Source organism: Dipodomys merriami, unplaced genomic scaffold (genome assembly GCF_024711535.1).
Source record: "Dipodomys merriami isolate MVZ:Mamm:240054 unplaced genomic scaffold, mDipMer1.0.p SCAF_7, whole genome shotgun sequence".
In the NCBI taxonomy this organism is placed as follows: domain Eukaryota; kingdom Metazoa; phylum Chordata; class Mammalia; order Rodentia; family Heteromyidae; genus Dipodomys; species Dipodomys merriami.
The window spans coordinates 44,375,976-44,401,202 of record NW_027206290.1 but is presented as its reverse complement, the minus strand read 5'-3'; the positions used below and the strand labels follow the sequence as shown (position 1 = coordinate 44,401,202).

General features: G+C 41.3%; 1 protein-coding gene across 1 annotated transcript in view; it reads right to left on the bottom strand.

The window, feature by feature from the left end:
- The window catches only part of Tgfbr2 (transforming growth factor beta receptor 2), a 93,100-nt gene that overhangs the window by 22,244 nt on the left and 45,629 nt on the right, over positions 1 to 25,227 (bottom strand). Inside the window, exons 3-5 of the mRNA XM_070006479.1 lie at positions 22,496 to 22,686; positions 3,795 to 4,594; positions 12 to 153 (exon numbers count right to left, since the gene is read on the bottom strand). Coding sequence (XP_069862580.1) covers positions 12 to 153; positions 3,795 to 4,594; positions 22,496 to 22,686 — 1,133 coding nt within the window. The remainder of the gene's footprint in view (positions 1 to 11; positions 154 to 3,794; positions 4,595 to 22,495; positions 22,687 to 25,227) is intronic.

Genomic DNA, 25,227 nt, shown 5'->3' with positions numbered 1-25,227 from the left:
TACATACATACCTCCCACCGCATTACAGCGAGACGTCATCTCCCAGAGCACCAGAGCCATGGAATACACATCTGTTTGCTTGAAGGACTCAACATTCTCCAAATTCATCCTGGATTCTAGTACTTCTGGGGCCATGTATCTTGCAGTTCCCACCTAAATAAAAACAGGCATTGAGGCCTTTCATTTCATTACAATGTCTTTATTTTAACACCAGGGTTGATACGTGTCACTCCCACATGCAGATTACCTTAAAAAAAATCACAGTGCTTCCAAATGCTGGTGGCTCACACCTGTAATCCTAGCTAATCAAGAGGCTGAGATCTGAAGACAGTAGTTCAAAGAGAACCAAGACAGAAAAGTCTATGAGAACCTTATCTCCAATTAAGCAGCAAAAAGCTACAAGATACCACCTGAGCAAAATAACCAAGAGAGAGCAAAGGCTCAGATACAAAAACAAAAATAACAAAAACTCCACAATGAAGTTTTAAATAAGAACAACACAGAAAGAGAGAGCAATATAGTCACTAAAAAAAAAAAAAAAATAGAACATCTCTCCCAGAAAACCCTTGGAAGATTATAAACAAAGGAACAAAGAAGTGGCAGAGACTTATCTGACTTCTAATGTATGTCATTACAGATAATATGAGAGAATATAGCAAGACATTTTAGATGCTTAGTTTTGCTTTTACAATGAAAATTAAACATTTCTGGTTTTGTACCAGTGTTGGAACTCAGGGCCTTATACATGTTTGCCTTGCTACCACTTGAGCCATGCCTCCATCCCTGCTTTTTACTAGTTATTTTAGAGATGAAGTCTTGTGGTCTATTCTACCTGGTTTGGTCTTAGGTCTCAATTCTCTAGAACTCAGCCTCCCAAGTAGCTAGGGTTACAAGCGTGAGTTAGTGCAAAGTAAATAATTTTTCTTTAATTCTTGAAACTCTAAAATGAGAAAAATTGACATTCATTTTGATCACTTAAGAGTTGTTTTAATCTTTGTTTACTCCGAGACATAGTCTAGTTTTCCTAGACTATAATTTCCAAGATATAATTCTACAAGTCACCTAAATTAAAATTACATGAAAGTATTTTCACAGGACAAGATCAAATCCAAATCATATTTTAATTTTTAAAGATGTGACACATAATTGTGTTTTGACTCATAGGCCTGTGGTCAACTTTATTACTGACCATAGGTGAACATGGGATTCAAAGGAATAAGAAAAATACTTCTAACAAAATATCACTTTCAAATTAAATGTATGATATTGTAGCTTGTACAGCTTGACTTATACAACAATTGCCAGACCTTGTCAAGGACCTAAGGAGGTCAAGTAATTTGACACCAGTGTTCCAAGGAATGGTTCTTATAGGCACTTTGTAGAAGACAGCTTTCTTTTTAATGGGTCACTGTATGAGTCATGGCCTTGACATATGGATTTTTTTCTATTTCAACATGTTAACCTCAACACTGCCTGGGTAGCTGGGAGCACAGAGGGTTGCCTGGGCAGAAACTTCACATATTCAACACTTCTGAATATATAAGAAGTAAATCCTTGGCCAGGCACCAGTGGCTCATGCCTGTAATCCTAGCTACTCAGGAGGCTGAGATATGAGGATCATGCTTCAAAGCCAGCTAGCGCAGGAAAGTCCGTGAGACTCTTAACTCCAATAAACCACCAGAAAACCAGAAGTGACGCTGTGGCTCAAGCGGTAGAAGGCTTGCCTTGAGTTGAAGAGTGCAGGGACAGGGCCCAAGCCCAGAGTTTAAGCCCCACAACCAAAAAAAAAAGAAGAAGAAGAAAGAAGAAGAAAGAAGAAAGAAGAAGAAGAAGAAGAAGAAGAAGAAGAAGAAGAAGAAGAAGAAGAAGAAGAAGAAGAAGAAGAAGAAGAAGAAGAAGAAGGAAGAAGAAGAAGAAGAAGAAGAAGAAGAAGAAGAAGAAGAAGAAGAAGAAGAAGAAGAAGAAGAAGAAGAAGAAGAAGAAGAAGAAAGAGAGGGAGGGGGAGGGGGAGGGGGGAGGGGGAGGGGGAGGGGGGAGGGGGAGGAGGAGGAGGAGGAGAAGGAGAAGGAGAAGGAGAAGGAGAGGAGGAGGAGGAGGAGGAGGAGGAGGAGGAGGAGGAGGAGGAGGAGGAGGAGGAGGAGGAGGAAGGAGGAAGGAGGAAGAGGAAGAAGAGGAGGAAGAGGAGGAAGAGGAGGAAGGAAGAAGAAGAAGAAGAAGAAGAAGAAGAAGAAGAAGAAGAAGAAGAAGAAGAAGAAGAAGAAGAAGAAGAAGAAGAAGAAGAAGAAGAAGAAGAAGAAGAAGAAGAAGAAGAAGAAGAAGAAGAAGAAGAAGAAGAAGAAGAAGAAGAAGAAGAAGAAGAAGAAGAAGAAGAAGAAGAAGAAGAAGAAGAAGAAGAAGAAGAAGAAGAAGAAGAAGAAGAAGAAGAAGAAGAAGAAGAAGAAGAATATTCTGCCAACTGGCCAGAGAAAATAGCCTGGTGAATGCCTGGGCTCATCACCAGGGAAGGGTGTCCTGGCCTTTTCTAGTCACATTCCAATAAGTTGTTAACCAAAGTCCTTTTTCATGACTATTGATGACCACGTTCACCATCCTCGGCATGCAGGTAGGTGTCACAAGAACGCAGATTTAGGTAGGTTTCAAGAAGGCTACCTCTGCAAGCTAGAAGTCAATATGATTATTGACATTAATCAAAATGATTGTGCACATACATTGGTTGATTTAAGATGTTGATTTAAGATCCCTTTGTTGGGCTGGGAATGTGGCTTCATGGTAGAGTACTTGCCTTGTGTAAATGAAGCTCTGGGTTTGATTCCTCAGTACCACATAAACAGAAAAGGCTGGAAGTGATACTGTGGTTCAATTGGTAGAGTGCTAGTCTTGAACAAAAGAAGCTCAGGGACAGTGCCCCAGGATTGACAAAAAAAATCTCTTTGTACAATTACTTAAAGATTATGTGTGTGTGTGTGTGTGTGTGTGTGTGTGTGTGTGTGTGTGTTTGTGTGTGTGTGTGTGTGTGTATACAACAGTGTAGAGGAGAAAGAACCAAGTAAAACTGAAAGAGAGGGAAAAATAGAGATAAGCTGGTAACTCATGTCTGTAATACTAACTACACAGGAAGCTAAAATCTGGAGGATCTTGATTTTGAAACCAGCTTTGACAGAAAAGTCTACATGACTCCATCTTCAAAATAACTAGCAAAACACTGGGCTGGAGGTATGGCTCAAATGCTAGAGCACTAGCCAAATAAACAAATCCAGCAACTGTGAGACTCTGAGTTTAACCGTAAGGGTTAGCCAGATGGGACATTAGCCAAGTTACAGAATCAGCCCAGGTGTCCATCAACCATGCATAAAAGAAATGTGGTACCTGCACCTACTGGAGTATAATCTGGCTCTAAACAATGAAATTATGTTGTCCGCAGAAAAATGGACTGAAATGGAGATAATTGTGTGAAATGACATAAGCCAGACTCAGAAAGATTAGTTATCACATGTTTTCTCTCATATGTAGAATTCAAGCTTGGGGAGGGTGTGGGGGGATACATAACAGGAAAGTAAAAGGGGAATGTGAAGAGGAGAAGGAGCAGGAGAATGAGAAAGTGTAATGGGAGGGGCCATTACATTATATGCATGTATGAAAATGTCATAATGAAGCTCTTTACTATGCATAATTGATAGACACTAATACAAATATTAAATAAAATGCATGGGTTTTTTGTTTGTTTGTTTGTTTTCAGAAGAGCTAAGTTTGGGCCAGGCTCCAAGTCAGAAGGATTGGCATTGAATTTAACTTACCTGCCCGCTATTGGCCAGGTCATCCACAGACAGAGTAGGGTCCAGACGCAGGGACAGCCCAAAGTCACACAGGCAACAGGTCAGGTCATTCTTCACGAGGATATTGGAGCTCTTGAGGTCCCTGTGTACAATGGGCACCTTGGGCCTCCCACAGGGAGTGTGGTCACTGTGCAGGTGAGCGATACCCCGGGCCAGGGAGCTGCCCAGCTTGCACAGGTCCTCCCAGCTGATGACATGCCGTGTGAGGTACTCCTGCAGGTTGCCCTTAGCGTGGAAGGCAGTGATCAGCCAGTACTGTTTCCCCAACTCTGTCTTCCGCTCCTCGGCCGTCAGGAACTGCAGGATGTTCTCATGCTTCAGGTTGATGTCTGAAAAGATGTCCTTTTCCGTTTTCCAGGAAGCGTACTCCTCATAAGGGAAGATCTTGACAGCCACAGTCTCGAACTGCTCTGAAGTGTTCTGCTTCAACTTGGCCTTATAGACTTCAGCAAAGCGCCCTTTCCCCACCAGGGTGTCCAGTTCGATGGGCAGCAGCTCGGTGTTGTGGTTGATGTTGTTGGCACACGTAGAGCTGATGTCAGAGCGGTCGTCCTCCAGGATGATGGCACAGTGGTCGCTGAATTCCATGAGCTTGCGAGTCTTGCTGCTTTCCCAGGACGGGCTCAGCTTCTGCTGCCGGTGAACTCGGTAGCAGTAGAAGGTGACAATGACGGCGATGGCAATCCCCAGGGGTGGCAGCAGGCTGACACCCGTCACTTGAATTATGACTAATAACAAGTCAGGACTGTTGGTGGTATACTCTAATGTAGAGACAAAAGAAGGGAGAGGAGGTAGGCTCAGGAGGTACAACGTGCCCAAGCATCTAGCTACATGTTAGCATTTGAACGCTTTCAGCAGATTCTACATTATAATTTTTTTCCCTTTGGTGCCATTACTGGGGCTTGAACTCAGAGTCTAGTCATTGTCTCTTTGCTTTTTCACTCAAATCTGCAGCTCTTGAGGTACATCTCTATTTTTTCCTTTTGGTGGTTAATTGGGAGCTAAGACTCTCACAGTCTTTCCTGCCTGGACTGGCTTTCAAATCTTGATCTTCAGATCTCGACCTCAGGAGTAGCTAAGATTCCAGGTGTGAGCCACCAAAGTCTGGCCATTGTGATTCCCCCCCGCCGCCCATGCACCCACAGGTGTTGATATGTACCTGTACATCATTTTTTGCCTCTGATAACCCATTTAGCCTAGCCTACTCCCCACGCCCCCTCCAGGTATTAGGGTTGAAACTCAGGGCCTGTACTCTTGCTTGGCTTTTTCCTGTCAAGGCTGGTTCTTTCTCTACCACTTGAACCACGCCTCACTTCCACATCTCCTAGTCATCCTAGCCTTCAGCTTGAATGTCGCTCCCTAAAGGAAGTCTAAGAAAACTAGGTAAAATGCCTTATGCTTATATATCCATATAACACCTACAATCTTCCTATGGAACACTTCAGCACAATTGGATCTGACAAATCATGACCTCGTGTTTTGTTTGTGTGTTTGTACCAGTACTGGGCTTGAATTCAGAGGCTGGGAGCTGTCCCTTTGCTTTTTCCACTCAAGGGTAGTCTCTACCATTTGAGCCTCAGTTCTACTTCCAGCTTTGGCTAGCTAATTGGGAGCTTTTATTCTCATGGACTTTTTTTCTGGGGTTGGCTTTGCATCACAGTCCTCAGATCTCAGCCTTCTCAGTAGCTAGGATTACGAGCCACCAGTGCCCAGCTACTTTTTTGGTTTCGTATCTGTCATTCCCTATTCTTTTGCTCAGCCTGCTGATACTCATACTGGCTGGGAGTTCACTGTACATACAACACATAGTAGGTCCCCAATATTTCTGAAAAAAGACAAACATCTCCTGAGTGATGATGATAGAGGAAGCATTGGAAATACAGACAAAAGGGGAAAGCTCCTGCCTTCAAAATGCTTGTATAAATCGTGTCTGGTTAAAATACAGAAACTGCCACAGTTCAGCCACCATCTTTACCATTTTCCAAGCTCTAACATATTTTGCTCCAATCAGCATCCAGGTTATCCTGAGCATCAGCTCTGGGCCTGAATATGAGGAACAGAGTCTCTGGAAAGGATCTCTTTGGAAATCGGTGACTTTATGTCTACCCCATAGTTCTCTTTATGCTGTGCAAATAGTTTAGTGTTCTGTCAAATAGGAATAATTAATGGAAACACTGGTATAAGGGTAAGAGAAGCGAAATGGGAATGCAGCCAGTGTTCTGACAGCACACTGACGCAGGCCTCTGTGACCTCATCAAATAGGGCCCATGACACCTGATATCCAACAACAACAAACTTTGGTTCCTGGGCCAGCCTTGATTGGCTTAGGAGAGTTTTCCTCTTGGGAATAATGTGATAGATAAAAACACAGAGTGGGCAGGAGAAAGTGAAAGGCAGAGAAGAATTCAGGGAGAAAGTCTGTTTTTTTGTTGTTGTTTGTTTTGTTTTGGCTGGTCCTGGAGCCTGAACTCAGGGCCTGGCCACTGTCCTTGAACCTCTCTGTGTTCAAGGCTAGCACTCTACCACTTGAGCCACAGCACCACTTTCAGCTTTTCTTGTGTATGTGGTACTGAGGAATCAAACCTAGGACTTCAAGCACTCTACTACTAACCATATTCCCAGTCCTGAAAGCTTCTGTTTGATATCTCCATTGTGTATGTGCTTGAACTCAGAGCCTGGGCACTGTCATGTAGTTTTGTCCGCTCAAGAGTAGCACTCTACCATATGAGCCACTTCTCCACTTGGGGCCATTTTTGGTGGTTAATTAGTTATAATCATCTCATGCAATTTTGTGCCCAAGCTGGCTTGGAGTGGGGATCTTCAGATTTCGGTATCCTAAGTAGGTAGGATTATAGGCTTGAGTCATTAACACATGGTAAAAGTTCTATTCTTTATGTGCAGTTTATCTTCTGTTGAACATGAGCAGGCTTCAGGCACAGAGACTGGATTCATTTATCATTATTATTATTATTATTATCATTATCATTATTATCTATTCATTATCACCAAAAGGATGTATAATAGGCATGATACCCTCAAAAAGTACCCCAAGGATGAAGTAGTGAATGTAAACATGGCCTGCTAGAGAAATGTGTGGTGTTATCTGTATGTTGTTAGATTGTGAAATGCTCAGGGAAACATAGAAGGCCCAGTGGTAAGGGTAGCTTTTGAGTGGGTCTCATACAGATTGCAAAGGCCAACAATATCTGGAAAGAAGGTCATAATAAGGAGAAAGGACTTACAACCTATCCCAGAATCCCTCCAGAACTGAATAGAATAGAAAGAGAAAACATGGAGGTTTGATGCCATCATTTAATAAAGTCAGGAATGAGATGAGTACATGACCTGTAGGATTTCTGGGTCTATCCAATCCTCTCCTTTTTCTAAATAAAAGCTAAATGGAAATGCCATCTTTTACTGACTCTAAGTTTTAAGGTTTTGTATCTATTTGACACCACTAAACACTGAGTAAGTAACAAACTTCTGGATTTCAGCAGACAGACTCCCTATTTGGGAGTCAGTCACATTAATGTGCTTACAATAAAAAATTAACAACAACAACAGGCAAAGGTACACTGTTTGGCAATTGACCTTTGAAAACACAAATTCTGAATTGCACTGGGAAGATTGGCTAGGGGACAAAGGACAGGTAGGATGGAGCAGAAGTGGCTACAGAAAGGAGAAGAAAACAAAACAAAACAAAACAATATGACCCTTAGATGTCCTGTGGAGCCTGTCCTTGGGTCCTCCTGCATAAGCCTACACAGCAAAATTAAAGACACGCTTGTGATCCTACCAAGTGTCACAGCAAACTGCAGGGCCTTATCTGCTTGAAGGGCCTCTGTCTCTGCTCTTTTTATCTCCAACGGTGTGAAATGCCTCATGTCATATACTGGCTTGATTATCTGGTTGACTCTTTCTCTTGAGATAAAGTCAACTCTATATGGCAGCAGCTGCATCTATTTTGATCACTATGTTGTATCAGCCATTGGTGTAGACTGCGCCACTTTATGGTAGTAAACAAATGCATGGTTACTTCTGTGAGAAGGTATTCCTCATATTTCTTATGTTCTATGACCAGATTTGGCAAAGCATGACCCAAAGGGACATTTCATGACTAGTTTCATTATTGTTTATTTTTTAGCCCTAGGACCTAAGGCTTCCATTTCTCTCTCTCTCTCTTCTCTCTCTTTCCCTCTCTCTTTTCTTTTTGATAGCACTGAACTAAAGGCCTCATGCTTGCTAGTCACTCTACAACTTAAGCTTACACAGACAGACCATTTTTGCTCATTTGTCTCACAGACACTTTTTGCCCAGGGATGGGTTGGCCCACAATCTTTGTGTGTAGTTAATTCTACAGTGTGAACTATCACTCCTAGTTTCATCCGTTAAGATGGAAGTCTGGCTTACTTTTTGCCTGGGCTCATCTTGGAATAAATCATCCTGATTTTCATTTCTCAAGTAGCTAGGTTTATAGGCTTGCACCACTACACTCAACCATTTATTTTTGCTTTTAGAGGATTGTATTACAAACACACACACACACACACACACACACACACACACTCACATATGGAAAGAGATGGTGAAAGGGAAAGAGAAGAGAACAAAAGAGAAAGAGAGAGAGAAGAGGAGGTGGTGAAGGGAGACAGACAGTGACAGACAGAGAGACAGAGACAGAGAAATATTCTTGCAACAGAGGTCAAAACAAAAACATTTACTGTGTGGTCCTATAAAAGAAAAAAATGCAACTATTCTTTTTCATATCTAAAGGAATAAAATTAGGGAAACTTAAATATTAACTATATAGTTATTTGTGTCTATAATTTATTAAACCATCCAAGTGGTTTGTCACTGGTAGGTAATTTTATAACCCCTAACCATACACACACAAAAAACTTCTCCTTGCTAATTTCTATTATTTGTCAGGCTAAGGAAACACATTAAAATAGAAGTTCTCAAAGCATAGAAATTTCTAGAAACTTCCAGTCAAGCTTTATTTTTCTCTCCCTCAAATTTCTCTTAATTTCTTATTGAAAACCTACATGTAAAAATTGGTGGGGACACAAGGGGCGGGAATATTATTGAATAACATCTGCCAATCTTGAAATCTCAAAGACACGATGAAGTATCCCAACAATAGCAACCAAGGCTGGAAGGAAGCTTTGGGGAGTGGCTCAGTCTAAACAGGAGGCTCCCAAGTCCTCCAGCAGTATTCACCCCTGAGCTGTTCTTTCAGGAGCCAACAGCTGTGGGCACTGGCACAGGCTGGCATCTCCCTTGTTCCCAGATCCACAGGAGGTATTTCTCCCTTCCAGTCCCCAAATATAGAGAAAGGCATAAACTGAATCCATACTACATACTGGCTGTGTGCTAAGAGTTGTTTCTGTGTGTGTGCACACGTGTGCATGTGCACATACCTGCATGTACATGCACCAGTACTGGAGCTTGAATTCAGGACTTTATGCTCTTTCTTGACATTTTACTCAAGTCTGGTGCTCTACCACTTGAGCCCTGGCTGCACTTTTTTTGTTAATTGGAGACAACAAGTCTCTCAGATTTGTCAGAGTGGGCTGGTTGCTTTGAATCTTGATCCTTAGATCTCAGTTTCCTAAGGAGCTAGGATTAAAGATCCAACCTTGAGCTTTATATAGTATTTACTCTGCAAAGTAGAAACTTCCATGATCATAAACCCCATTTTAATTTCCCAAGATGCTCAACCAGGCAACAGCAGAGCTGGTGTTCACAATATATAAAATCTTTCTGATTGGAAAGAACTCTTAATTTCATGCCAGAAGATCTCTAAACACATTGGTGAGAGCCAATGAAGAATCTCACTTTATACACTCAGGACAAAGAACAGTTTATTACAAAACATTACATATCCAATTTCATAGTGCTACATTTTGTAGTCAGACTTCCCACCTAACCTTAGTATGAATAGTTATCTATCTGTTTTCAATCTCTTCTAGTCTATTCTAGAATAAAATGTAAAGGAATTCATACAGAAAAACTAATTTTAGTTTAAGAAGGGGATTTATGTATGGGACACTAGACAAAGTGCTTTCTAGCTATTCAATTCAATGATCCTGGCCACTCACAGCATAGTGCCTGAGAAGACACAGCCTGTGTAGACCGCTGTCTTTATTTAGAGCCACAGCTGAGTAGCATTCTTGGGAATACCATCTTTTCCCTGACTGTGAAGAAATGGTCCCAGACAAGGGAGAACACAAAACTCTTTCTTTCTTTCTAAGAAATTATCCTGCACTATGTACAGAGAGAAACCTCTCAATGAGAAGTTTCTTATTCAAAAACATAAAACCAGATAAAACTCTGGATAAGATTTTCTTAAGTTTCATAAAATATGAGACTTGACAGCAAATGAGTCCCATGAATAGAATTTGGTAGTTCTGTGTATTCACATGAGTAATAGTTACGCCTCTCATTTTCTTTTTCTTTTTTAAATTTTCTCTAACCTTTAACTAAAATTTAAGTTTCTGGAATTAGCTGTACCTGTGACTTTGTCAACAACAAAGTCATGCATGCATAATGCAAAGTGCTTATACCATCACTCAGATATTTAATTTTTCTCAGAGCTGCTGCTAGATCTTTAAGAAATATATGTATATATATTTTTCTATTGTTTTTGATGAACACACATTGATATCTTTGTATTCACAGTATTAATCACCATTTCTTGACTCCTCAAAATATTATATAGTGCTTATTAAGGTGTCAAGGTGAATAGGATTTAGAAATTGGTGTTGACTTGGCCTTCAAAAGGGACCAAGTTTCATTGTCTCCTGTGGGGTGTATTTGTGTATGTATGTACACGTGCACAAACATGTTTTTGAATAAGCTAATTTGTTTATTTGAGGTTCTCTGGCAGTTTTTTTTAATGGAATACTAATTTATCTTTTGGAGACAAAAAAAAAGAAAGAAAAAAGTGAATTTGACATTTTTCTTTCAAAAATATTTATTTACTAAGAGTCTGACATTGCCAAGTGGCTCTTCATTTGTAAAGAGGTATGGCCTCTCTCTGTGGTACAGAGCACATGTTACCAGACATCTCTAGTTATTTTTATGGATTCAGAGTTATGAGATAGGTTGGCAGAACAGAAAGAATGGCTGTGAACTTAACCAGCCCTGGGGAAAATGGGTGAGAAAACTACTCTTAACTCTTAATTTCTTACCTCTAAAATGAGACTAATATTTGGAAAGGGTTTCTAAGGATTGTGATGACATATTTGAAGTTCTTGGCACATAGTAGGGTTTAAAAATCAAACCAAGGGGCTGGGAAGGTGGTACAGTGGTAGAGCGCTTTCCTTGCATGCCTGAGGCCCTGGGTTTGATTCCTCAGCACCACATAAGCAAAAAGAAAAAAGCCAGAAGTGGCGCTGTGGCTCAAGTGGTAGAGCGTTAGCCTTGAACTGAAGAGCTGAGGGACAGTGCCTAGGCCCAGAGTTCAGGCCCCAAGACTGGACCCAAAAAAAAAAAAAAAAATCAAACCAAAACCAAAACACAGTTTCCTCTCAAGTTTATCTGAAATAATATTCTCAGCCCAGCAAGACATGGACTCCATAAATCATTATTCTGATTTCTCTTTTATCATGCTGTATATTTTTATTTCAAAATAAAACATAAGCCAAGTACTAGTGGCTCAATCCTTCAATCTTTACTACTTAGGAAGCTGAGATCTAAGGACTGAGGTTTGAAGCCAGATCAAATATGAAAGTCTACGAAATTCTTATCTCCAAATAACCACCAAAAAGCTGGAAGTGGAGCTGTGGCTCTTGTGGTAGAGTACTAGCAATGGGCCAGATTCTCTAGGCCCAAAGTTCAAGTCACAGTACTGGTACAAAATATTTTTTAAGCAAAAATAAAATGTATAAAACAGAAAAGCATAGATAACAAGCAGGTAGTTTAGCATATTATTAGGAAGCAAAAGTTTTTACAACTACTGGTCAAGTCACAACACATAGCTTTCCCAAACATGTCAGAAGTCCCTTCATGTTGCTAAACTCTTATGCACACTCATTTTCCTCCCTCCGTCGCAGCTTCTGTGCCTAGATTTTGTGGTCCATATATGTGGGTCATTTTTAGTTTTGGAGAATTATATGAAGAAATCATGCTATGATTTAAAAAATCAGTAAAATCCTTAAAAATGTCTAATAACAATTCAGTGAAATAGGAACCATCAGACAAATCCAGAATGAGTCTTTAGAAACAAATGGACAGATATGCTCATTATGAGGACAAAACCAAAAATACTGAAGGAGGCCATGCCGTTTGACATGTGGCCCCTGACTAGATTCTGAAATTATTAAAATCAATGGTTCCATGGTAGGGAAAAAACAAAGGAGGAGACAACAATGCTTAATAAGAAATATACTCATTACCTTGCTCATGTAACTGTAACACCTCCTCTTTACAGTATTCTCACAATAAAAAACTTATTTAAAAAAAATAAAATCAATGGCTCCTCAGAGGAGGAACACAAAGGCACAACGCCTACATGCCTCTGATCATTTAACATATATTTAACAAAGTGAACTCCAGGAAATGCAAAGAAGAGGTTTTTGCTTGGTTCTCTTTTTGTCTTGTTTGCTCGTTTATCTGTCTTTGGGAAGATAAGAAGGGCACAGAAATGGAGGGACAAAGGGTGAACAAACACAGCAATGGTGCTCACTGGACACTAGGTTGAAAATGAACTATACAATTTGTGGGTGGGGATGGGAAGGAAACACTGGGAGAAAGAGGGGGAAGGGATGCTATTCTCCAAAAAGAAATGAACTCATTATCTGACTTATGTAACTATAATCTCTCTGTACATCACTTTTAAAATCACAATAAAAAATTAAAAATTAAAAACAAAGAAAACTGTCAATATATCCCTGGACTACAATTTATACATATTTATAAGTATGCACATGCCTGTGTATTTATATAGGGATATACATGTATATCCCTCCCTTCCTCCTTCCTTCGTTCCTTTTTTTTTTTTGTTAGTGCTAGTACTAAGGCTTGAACTCAGAGGTTTGCACTCTTGCTTGGCCTAACTCAAGCCTGAAGTTCTACCACTTGAGCCACAGTTCTACTTTCATCATTTTGCTGGTTCATTTGAGATAAGAGTCTCATGGACATTCTTGCTCTGGCTGGCTTCAAACTTTGATCCTCAGATCTCAGTCCCAGCTAGAATTACAGACATGAGCCATTGTGCCCAGCTCATTATCTGGTCTTTAAACATTTTGTTGGTGTGGGACAGAGTATCTTGTTCAAAAGCTGATCCCCAGACTGGCAATGTCAACATCACCTCAGGGCTTATGGGAAATGCACAGCCTTATCCCTGTCTTAAACTGGCTGTGTCAGAATCTCCATTTAAAAGTTCCTAGGTGATAAAAGTTTCAGAAGCATGGGTTTAGCAAAACATAAAATCTGTTCCTGGGTACTCTGCCATAGAGATGCAACTCTGAGAAGAAAATTTCTTAGTGGGATTATTTGCAGAGTTTGGGCACAACTGTATTTGGTACTAGCCAATAAGAAAATGATCCATGAGGCCAGGTGCCAGTGGCTCAAGCCTGTAATCCTAGCTACTCAGGAGGCTGAGATCTGAGGATCACGGTTCAAAGCCAGCCCAGGCAGGAAAGTCTGTGAGACTCTTATCTCCAATAAACCACTAGGAAACCGGAAGTGGCACTGTGGCTCAAGCACTCACCTTTAGCTCTGTGCCCAAGTGCAGAGTTCAAGCCCCATAACTGACAAAAAGAAAGAAAGAAAGAAAGAAAGAAAGAAAGAAAGAAAGAAAGAAAGAAAGAAAGAAAGAAAGAAAGAAAGAAAGGAAAAGAAAAGAAAATGGTCCATGAGAATTCTTTAGTTAATTAGCTGGTAGAGTGGAGAATTAGATATGACTTCCTGTTCACTTGCTTCAAATAAATTGAAGCAAGCAACTGAAAGAAAACATTTTAATTGGGCCAGAGCAGGACTGCAAGCTCACTGGCCAACAAGATCGGATTTGACTCCTAGCAAATTCACAAAACTATTAGGCATTTCTGGAGACTCCAAGAATATTTTTCTCCAAATAACAGAAGCAGTCTTCTCTTCATGTGACTATTTTGTGCCAATTGCACATGATTAAAAATGAAGCTGTTCCTACCCCTCCCATCAGGGTCTGCTCTACATTATGTTCTCCTTGGCTCTCCCTTCACCAAAGAGTCATACATGCCATCTAAAAGGTGTGTGTGTGTGTGTGTGTGTGTGTGTGTGTGTGTGCGTGCGTGCGTGCGTGCGTGCGTGCGTGCGTGCGTGCGTGCGTGCGTGTGTGTGTGTGTGTGTGTGTGTGTGTGTGTGTGTGTACTGGGGTTTGAAATCAGGGCCTGGATACTATTCTATAGCTTTTTCACTCAAGCCTGGCACTCTACCATTTGAGTCACAACTCTGCTTCCAGCTTTTTGGTGGTTACTGGTGATAAGAGTCTCGTGTATTTCTTGCTGGGCTGGCTTTGAACTGGGGATCCTCAGATCTCAGCCTTCTGAATAACTAGGATTACAGGTATGATTCACTAGTGCCTGGAATGTCAGCTAATCTAAACCCTCTTCTGCAATACTCCTGGAAGGTAGCAATAAAATATTACAAAAGAGGGACTCCACCTCTTCATCACCTATTGGCATCAAGTACAAACCTTAGGATACTTAATAAAATATTTTCTCATTGAATCAAATGGGGCCTCTGAGCTGCTATTTACAGGTCCACATGTTGCTCTCTAAAGCCAAAGGGGTGGGGGAAGGACTCTTAGGGCATGAGAGCTCAGACTACTGTCTCTGCAAATCATTTATTTTCCAGGCTGAACATCCCTGTTTTCCTTCAATTACTTTTCAAAAAATACATTTTTTCAAACTCTAAAGTCAGACATATGTTTCAGATTTCCGAATCTGCCAACAGATCCCAATATTATCCAATAAATGCTGGCTCCTTCAAGTACAAAGAAATCTCCTCTCTAAAATTATTTTGTTGTTTAAGACATCACACGATGTATTTTTCTAAACCTAGCTAGAAACCTTTCAACCTCTGTGGCACAGATTTATGACAGAGATTTTCGCCAACTTTCTCGGTGACTGCAGTTCAAGACAAATGCCCTGCTCTTTTGTGAATTTCATTTTGGAATTAAACAACAAAAAAAAATTTCAGGTTGCCAGAGCAGCCTGAATTGAGAGTGACTCAACTTACTCGCAGACTATTTCTGTATCATATGAACAAATGCCAACACCAACTATCGGGTCATTGCCTCTCTGTAATCAACTTGCTGAAATACATGTTCACTTTTACATGCACCTATAGGTTTCTTGCCATTAAAACCTGCTTGTTTTTCTGAGGTGGGCATTCCTACCATTATGATTTCGATCCTTCATGTTATTCCAGGGGATAAAGACCCCTGATGCCTCTGTCTCTAGGTCATAGAAGGAAAGAAACCAGCATAAATGAGGTTCTACATTATGCCAAGCTCTGCCCAAGAAAACATGGCATGTTTCCATGTCCATGATGGGGCTTGAACAGCCTGGGTGCTTGCACTCAAGGCTTGATCTTTCCCACTGGAGTCATACTTCTACTTCCAGATTTTTGCTGGTTAATTGGAGATAAGAGTCAGAGACTTTCCTGCCCAGGTTGGCTTTGAACCACGTTACTCAGATCTCACCCTCCTGAATAGGTAGACTACAAGATGCATGAACCACTGGTGTCCAGCTAAACTTGGGGTTTCTAGACCATCCATCTGTGGAAATACTTTCATTGTTTCCAGCTGACTAGTGGCCCACCATGTGGTCAGGAAGCAGAGACATATTTATTTCAGAATCTCCTGCAGCGGGAAGACAGGATTGTCTTGGAAAAGCATATTCATATATTTACAATACCATTACATTCCAGGTGGTGGCGATTGTGCTGTGTTGTCGTCTCCTGTCTTTTGACTTTCCATATGTAACTAGTTTCTGTAGTCCCTTCTCAACTGAGCATCTTTCTCTAATAAACCATGCATCTTGTCTCCTGTGTCCCAACTTTGTTCCTACAAAAGTAGTCATACTTATGCTTCCCTTTAATCTAAACTTCAGTTCTACAACTTCAAGGAGGCCCCAGATTTGTTCTAAAGTTATTGATTGTAAATTGTTCAAAATACAATATTTTGTATTAAAAACTCCTCCTGCTGGGTACCTGTGGCTCACAGCTGTAATACTAGATACCCAGAAGGCTGGAATCTAGGTTTGGTTGAAAGCCAACCCAGACAGAAAATTCTATGAGACTTTTTTTTTTTTTTTTTGGTCAGTCATGGGGCTTTAACTCTGAGCCGGGGCACTGTCCCTCAGCTCTTCAGGTCAAGGTTAGTATTCTACATTTGAGCCACAGTGCCACTTCTGGTTTTCAGGTGATTTATTGGAGATAAGAGTCTCATGGATTTTTCTGCTCCAGTTGGCTTTGAAGCATGATCTTCAGATCTCAGCTTCCTGAGTAGCTAGGATTACAGGCATGAGTTTGTAATCAATGCCCAGCTTCCAGGGGACTCTTAATCCAACTAATCACAAAAAAGCGAGCAGTGGAGGTATGACTCAATTGGTAGAGTGCTAGTCTTGAGTGGAACAAGCTAAGGGATATTTAGGCCTTGAGTTCAAGCTCCAGTACCAACACACACACACACACACACACACACACACACACACACACACACACACACACACACACGCAATCCAGGGACAGTGTAGGAAATACAGGTGTTCTACTAGTTGGTCTTCCTCTTCCTCAACCTGAGGCTGAACTGCAGCTACATGCTATGGTAGCTGCCATTCTCTGACAGTCACATCTTTTCCCAGGTTCCATTGGGAATATGACATAAAAAGACATAAAAAGATTTGGCAGGACAGACTGTCTTGAGTCCAAAGTACCCAGAGTTGGCTGCATACTGGAATATCTTGAGGGAATTAAAAAAACATTCCTGATCCCAGGCCCCAGACCAATTAAGTCAAAGCGCAGCAGAGTGAGGCCTGGTTAATGAGAAGTCTGTAAGCTCCTCAGGTGTTTGGGGAGGGGGTGGGCAGCAAAGGCTGAGTCAGCCAGGCCCTTTCTAATAGGGCGGAGCTTGGAAAGTGTGAGAAATCAAAAATATTCCAGTGATTGTAGATAGGGACGGAGGGGAAAATTGGGGGAAAGTGAAGTAAGGAGTGACACTTTGTCCAAAAGAAATATACTCATTGCCTGACTTATGAAATGGTAACCCAGAAGGGTTACAACACCTTAAAAATAACAATAAAATAATATTTAAAAATACTTCAGTGACAAAATTCCACACAGATTGCTCTTCCTTTCTCTTTCTTTCCTTCCTTCCTTTCTCTTTCTTTCCTTCCTTTTTACTTTCCTTTTTTTAAAAAAAAATTTTTTTGTGCCTGCTACTACTGTGACTTAACCTCAGGGTCTTGTACTCTAGCTTAGCTTTTTCCCCCAAGGCTGGCACTCTACCACTTGTGCCACACCTCCACTTCTGACTTTTTGCTGGTTATGTGGAGGTAAGAAATTTATGTATTTTTCTACCTGGACTGGCTTCAAACTTTGATTCTCAGATCCCTGCCCCCTGAGTAACTAGGAGGCAATGTCACAGGACTAAAGAAACCTCTGGTCTTGTAGATTTTACTTAGAAAGCACCCTGTGAATCTCCCAGTCCAGCCCTGGTTGGCTAAGGAAATGATCAAGACTGCTGGAGGCCAAGGTGACTCAGTCAGGTGAAGCTTGGAATGTACTTCAAATGTCTCAAGGCTAAGCAATTTGCTTTTGTAGATTTCCCCGCAAGCAATAAAGTCACAAATACGTATTTTGCAGACCCTTATTTTCACTTGAGTCACTGCAGAGTGGAATGTGGACACAAAAATGTCTTGAATTCATCCCGTGGATATGAATGGCCAGTGGAGTGCTTGGACTTCAACGGCTAACATGGCATGGTGACTTTACATTCATGTTTCTCCCACAAGTTTCTCCCTTATGGGTACTGGTGGAAAGGGTTGAGACCCTTGTTGCATTGCTACCTTGCCGGAATCCAATGTCCTTCCCTCCTATCAGGAAAGTGAAGCTCAGGAAGCCAGGCACTGCTAGCTCACACCTGTAATCTTAACTATTGAGGACACTGAGTATACTAAGGTTTGAAGCCAGCTAAGGCAGAAAAGTTTGTGAAACTTTTATTTCCTACCTTTTACCAAAAAGCTGGAAGTAGATATATGGCTCAAGTTGTAGGGCACGAGCTTTGAGGAAAAAAAAAAATTCCTAAGGATGTCACAAGTGACTTGAATCCTTAATTTTCTTCTAACAACTTTTCACAACCGCACATCCACACCTATTTCTTATTTCTACACTTAGACAAGATAGAAAATAGGTTTTGATTTTCTCAAAACAAAAACATTTGGCTGAACCAAGTGCCAGTAGTGGATGCTGACATATGAGGTTTGCCATTCGAAGCTCAGCTGGGCAGGAAAATCTGTGAGACTTTTCTCTCCAATTAACCACCATGGAAGTGGATGTGTAATTCAAGTGGTAGAGCATCGGCCTTGAGTGAAAAAAACTGACAAACAGTGTCCAGGCTCTGATTTCAAGCCCCAGTAACTACACAGAGAGAGAGAGAGAAAGAGAGAAAGAGAGAGAGAGAGAGAGAGAGAGAGAGAGAGAGAGAGAGAGAGAGAGAGAGAGAGAGAGAGAGAGAGAGAGAGAGAGAGAGAGAGAGAGAGAGAGAGAGAGAAGGGGGGCGGAGGACCATGGCTAGGAAACTGCTATTTTGAAAGGTGCATCCACAACTGAAAGGAACTATATACAGTATTCATCCTAAGTCCCAACCCTACTTTCCAAAGCACTATTTGCCCTTCTCATTTCTTCTAGGAGAAAAGAAATGAAGTTTCCTTCCAGGAAACTAGTTCCAGGATGTTGGGGCTGAATCAACACACAATGAGATTTCAGAGGCAGGGGGCGGCATTTCTAAATCTGCCCTTCCTCCAAAAAGCAATAAGTCAATTAGGATCTCAAGGCATGTGACTCATGTACAGTGGGTTTTGGAGGATGGCGCAAGGCATCCTAGTAAGGTCGCAATGGGTCCAGAGGGAAACAGCTGGCCGAGCCGAGCTGCTAGCAAGTTAAACACAGACAGGAAACCGCGTGTCTGATACTGTAAAACAAAAAAAAAAATTATTTGTCTTCCTGCCAGAGTGAGTCTTACAAACCTAAAAGACTGTTTTCATTTTAAAGAAACTCTATAATAATGAGAGGAAGGAATGAATCTTAGTGGCTATAAGCAGTCTTCTCTTTCTCCACTCAACTTCTCTGTTAGAGGCCACGGATTTCCATGCTTGTGGCTCATGTCTACACAGAGCTTGTATGTCTGTCTTCCTGTTTAACTGCACAAACTGAAGTGGTTACTAGGAGTGTGATGAAGAGGGTAAAATTGATGAGAATTCAGCATTCACATGTATGGAGATGTAATGGTGAAATCCCTACACTCTTCTACTCTATATAAATAATATAAGCCAATGCAATTTTTTAAAAGTCATTAGCCAGGGGCTAGGGACTCACATGTGTAATCCCAGCTACATAGGAGGCATGAGATCTAAGAATCATGGCTCAAAGCCAGCCTAGGCAGGAAGGTTCATGAAACTTGTATTTCTAATTAACCATCAAAAAGCCAGAAGTGGAGCTGTGGTCTAGTGCTAAGCCTTAAGCTCAAAAGCTCTAGGACAGTATCAAGTCCTGAATTCAAGCCCTTCATCTGGCACAAAATAATATGAAACAAAATAAAATATATTTTTGTAAAATGTAGTTTCTAGAGTACTGGTATTTGAGTTTATTAGAAACACTTGATGAAATTACGTAAGTATTATATATACTTACATTATTATACATACAGTAAGTAGTAAAAACTTTGATTGTTCTAAACATAAAGATATGATAAATGTGCCAGTGGACAGATATGCCAATTAGCCTGGTCTGAACATTACACAGTGTATACATGTATTTGAATGTCACCCTATATCCCCACAAACACATATAATATCTATGGTTCAATTACAAATGAAAATCACATGTACTGCTGAGTACTGTGGCTCACTCCTATAATCCTAGCTACTCAAGAAGCAGATCTGAGGATATTTGTTCGAAGTCAGCCTGGGCGGAAAAGTCTGTGAGACTTATCTCCAACTAACCAGCAAATCAGCTGAGAGTAGAGACATTGCTCAAGTGCTAGAGCACCAGCCTTGAGCAGAAAAACCTAAGGGAGAACTTGATATTGTGAGTTCAAGCCTCAATACCAGCACAGAAACACACACATACACACACACACACACACACACACACACACACACACACACACACACACACACACACACACACACACACACACATTTAAAAAGACATGCATAACAAAGTGCTATCTTATCTTTCCTACAGCCATATCTATATTAAACCGGTATTAGTGGAGTATATAACAAAAATCTACTCATCACTACAGTGTTATAGCAACAGAAAAGTCTATTTAGCTCATTTCCAAATAACCAAATTTTCTCCTGTTGGTCCAGGTAAATATGGAGCATGAAATCAGCAAGAGCCTATCACTGATTCCTTCCTATTTGGGTGAGTTCCCATAGTACTTTCCACACTTCAAGGTGCACAAAGGACCCTGAGGCTCTTGTCACAATTCTGAGGGCCCTGAGGTTGTGCAAGACTCCCTGTCACTGCCTCTCATCTGCAGAAAGAGCGACAAGGATCCAACCCATCCAGACAGGTGTGGTCCTCAGTGCAGTATTCTTCTTCCCTAGGGAGGAACAATAGGACAGGGGCATATACTTATGCCAGCTGCAATGCTGGGCATTACTGGGCATCGTGTTCCTGAATTACAACAATACCCCATTAGGTACAGTTTCATTGCTCACTGGGTAGCCATGGAACAGCAATTCAAAGAGAAAGGGGAACTTGGATTAGTAGACATCCCAGAGACTGGGATTAGTTTCATCTCTGTTCAGAAAGGTCCTTGTGTTTCAGTCTTATTTTGTTGCTTCCTGTTGTGATCCTGAATCTAAAGCAAGAACAACACATCTAACTTGTAATATTAATCCAACAAAGTCAGATATGTTGTTAGCCTTGAATAGAAAGCCTGGACTCCACAGGCCTTTTTGCCTCTGTGAAGATGTACAGAGGAAAACAGAAGCAGTTAGGTTGGGACAGGGGGAGGTGATGAAAACAGAGCATTCCCATAGCACATCGGTGGTCCAGGACTTCAAGCTCCAAATGCTGTGTTCAAAGGGCCTGGCCAGAGGGTTCCCCAGTCCTTTATGAAAAAATTAGACAGCTCTAAGAGCTCAGATAATGAATGCTTACTCCTGTCAGGCACCTTGGTGAGAACTCCCTGTGTGTGAACCTATTTGATACTCACAAGGACACCTCCTGTCCCCTTAATATTTCCATTTTGCAGAGGAGGGGAACAAGGCCTGATGACATCAGAAGCAGCAAAGCAGGCCCTGAACTGTCCCCTGTCTTTCATCCTGACCCCTGCACTGGGCTGTTTCTCACTTCCCTAAAGAGCAGACACCAACTCCTTGCTGCAGTCCGTAAAGCCAATGTTTTTGCTGTCATTGGCAGATATTTGTGAGCAATGAGTGCATTTGAGACTTATGGTTCAGCAAGACACAAACACCTATGTCATATCTTGCAGGGCAGGAACTCTACATGGTGTATAGCAGCTGCTCAGCTGCTTGCATCAGAAAAAGAGGAGGAAAGAGGGAGTAGCATAAAGCAAGGTGGTAGAAAGAATGGTAAGAGACATGTGTGCTTCCAACCATCTGTTCCTTTGGATTATCTGTTGGGTTGGGAGTGATGGGGTAAGAAAAATGCACTTTCATTTTTAATTGTCACACAAATGCACTTTCATTTTTAATTGTCACACACTGTGGGATTGTTTGAATTTTTCCTAAGAAATTAAAAAATAATGAATAGGTTTGCTTTTCTTTTGCTTGATTTTAGTTTCAACAAAACCATGTTTCTCTTTCCAAGTTGAAGGAATCATGAACCTCAAGATGAAAGGCCAAGATTGAGTTTCCCTACAGTTTCTTAGGTAAACTTAGGTTATTATTTCCTCTCTACATTTCAACTTGAATAGGACTCAATGATCTCAAGTTGGACCCTTTAGACAAATCCCAGGAACTTGCTCATTAGACCATAGTAGTTAATGTAAGGAAAGTCTTTCTCCAGGATCAAACGGCTCTTTTCAAATCTATAGAGCACTGGCTCTCAAATTTTATCTAAAATATACATCGAATTCAATGGTCTGGGATGGTTTTTGAGACTGCATTTCTAACAAATTCTCAATTGCCATTGCTGCTGCTTTGGAATCGTATTTTTAGGACCATGATCTGGGTAAAAGAAACTATATGTCAGAACAAATGTTAATATGGACCCTGGAGATTCAATCCAAGGATCGGCAAGTGCCAACCCTTCCACTTCTTAGACACTTAGCTCACCAAGCAAATGGATTTGTCATCCACACAGAACAGGTTCACTCTCCAGCCCGGGGCCCCAAGAGGATGTCCTCTGCAGAACTGGGAGCAGGGGTGAATGGCACTGACAAGAAATGTCCCCCAAACCCTTAAGAGAAGAAAACTTACCCTCTGAGAAGATGATGTGGTCATTGCACTCTTCCGCACTACAGGAGCACATAAAGAACGTCTCGCCCAGCACTTTTTTTTCCTTCATAATACATTTTGTAGAAGAAGAATCTTCCAGAGCAAATCCATGGTAAGTGAGCTTGGGGTCATGGCAAACGGTCTCTAGAGTTATGTTCTCATCATTCTTCCTCCTGAGAATCATTGAGGAAGGAGAGAGAGAGAGAGAGAGAGAGAGAGAGAGAGAGAGAGAGAGAGAGAGAGAGAGAGAGAGAGAGAGAGAGAGAGAGAGAGAGAGAGAGAGAGAATATGAATGATTGGATGGATGGATGGATGGATGGATGGATGGATATGGCTTCTGTGAAGAAAGGCAATATGGCCTGTATTTTCCTCATGAAAGTTGCTCCTATTGATGGCAGCTGGCTCCTGTTCTCCATCAGCAGTCTGCCCACATACTCTCCCGTACTCACTCTGTTCCTTTGTTTATCCTCTGCTTATTCTCAAAACCCACTTCTGATTATAAATACCATGGCTTCCCATGGCAGTTTGTCCTGTCAGAGAATTTCACATATTGAACTTTAACTGGATCCATAGAGAGGAGTGAGTACTGCAAACAGAAAGTTCCCATGTGTTCAGCATAATTTTAAGCCTTCTAACTTGAAGGTACGGTAAGGCTCACATAGTGAAGGGTTCTTCATTTATGGCTCAGTGAAATCTATGCTGTTGTAAATTAATTACTCCTATATTTAGTATCGCTTTCATATCATCTATGGAGGGACCAATTCAACTAAGGTTCTGTGGGTTTTAGGAAATGCTTAGTTGGCTGTATATGCACATTACATTTAGAAATGGCTGGATTCATGCATGGTATTACAATTACAAAAAACAGCATAAAACGTCAACATTCTTAGGAAAGGGTACTGATTCTCTATCTCTTTTCTACAACTTCTCTCTCTGCTTCCCTATGATGAGGCATACATGATCAGACCCTCTCTCCCATCTCAGCCTCCTCAGGTGCAAAATACTGTCTTGTTGAATGACAATCTCTCTACCAAGAGGAAAGCCTTGAGAAAGCAATAACTTTGTTGTAAAAGATATTACCTACAAGCCAGGTGTTGGTGGCTCCTGCCTGTAATCTTAGCTACTCAGGAGGCTAAGATCTGAGTATTGCCACTTAACGTCATCCTGGGGGCAAGAAAGTCCATGAGACTCTTATCTCCAATGAACTACTCAGAAAAAGCCAAAAGTGGTGCTCTGGCTCAAGTGGTGGAGTGCTAGCCTTAGCCAAATAACCTCAGGGACAGGGCATAGCCCTGAGTTCAAGCCGCAGAACTGACACAAAAAGAAAAAGATAAAATAAGTAACACGTACAGTCTGTCTGCTATTGCAATCTTCCATGAGAAGGAGTCTGAGTGCATATTATGTGAGTGCATCATGTGTCAACAGGTGTGTGTACATACTCACTAACAGCCACCATCACCAGCACACACAAATTTATTACTCACAGTAAGGAAAACGGAAGGTAGGCTAAGAGCAAGAAACAATAAAGACAGAAATTTGTTCTAGTAAAAATATAGGGTCTTTCTCACAGTAAGGGCCAACCCTGGCCTGCTTAGTGCTTAAATGAAGGACATGTAAAAGACAGAAGGTCAACAAGGAGATGAGACAAGGAAGTTTGGAAAATAATGGTGCAGCCCAACCAGGAATTAGTTGGTGTCTGTGACATTCACGCAATCTGAAGGTCACTCTAGTAGAGGCAATGTGCCCCCTGATGAAAGAGCTCAAGTCTCCTGAAATAAAATCCTGGCAGGCACAAAGGGAGCTATTTTTTTTAACCAACCAGTTCCCTATAGATACAGGAGGAGCAACTATCTTCCTATGAGTAGACCTTTCTCTAGGACAGCTGCCAGAAAATGAAAAGAGTCAACGTTTGGAAAGACCACTTCACAAATGCTGCATATCTAAAAACCTACCCAACAGGAGGCTATGTTTAAAGTTAGCTCTGGCAGACTAATCTGAGAGACCCTTGTTTCCAGTTAACCACCAACCAGAAATGGAGTTGCAGCTCAAGTGGTAGAGTGCTAGCTTAGAGTGACAAAGCTCAGGGTCAGTGCCTAGACCTTGGATTTAAGCCCCTATGTAGGGATACACACACACACACACACACACACACACACACACACACACACACACACACACACACACACACACACACACACACACACACACACACACACACACACACACACACACACACATCTACTCAGCCTGGAGTAGAGCACTTAGTAGTACTAGGCATGCACAAAGCCCAGAATTTCATTCTTTGAAAAATATAAAGCCAAAATCAAGAACCCTCATTTGTCCTTAATCCCATAGTTACTGGGGTTTCTTTGCAAAGTTATATTCATTGAATAAAACACCCTGACCACCTCACAGACACACAATTTTACTAGTGTGAATATGTGTGAAGTTTATTTTTGCTTGGGTAATAAAATGAAAACACACTGAATCTTCTGTTTTCCCAGAGAAAAGCATGGTAGCTCCCCTCTGAGAAGTTTCTAGAGGCCAAGGAAGGAAAGGTGTTGATCTGTAACTATCCAGCAGCTTGTTCAGAGCCTCTTGCTTCACTGCTCCTAGCTGCTCAATTGCAGGAAAAAAATGATATTATTCAAGTTTCAGAAGAGTCCTGAGATATCAATGTCCTGTAAAAGAGCTTCTTACCAGGCCAAATGGAC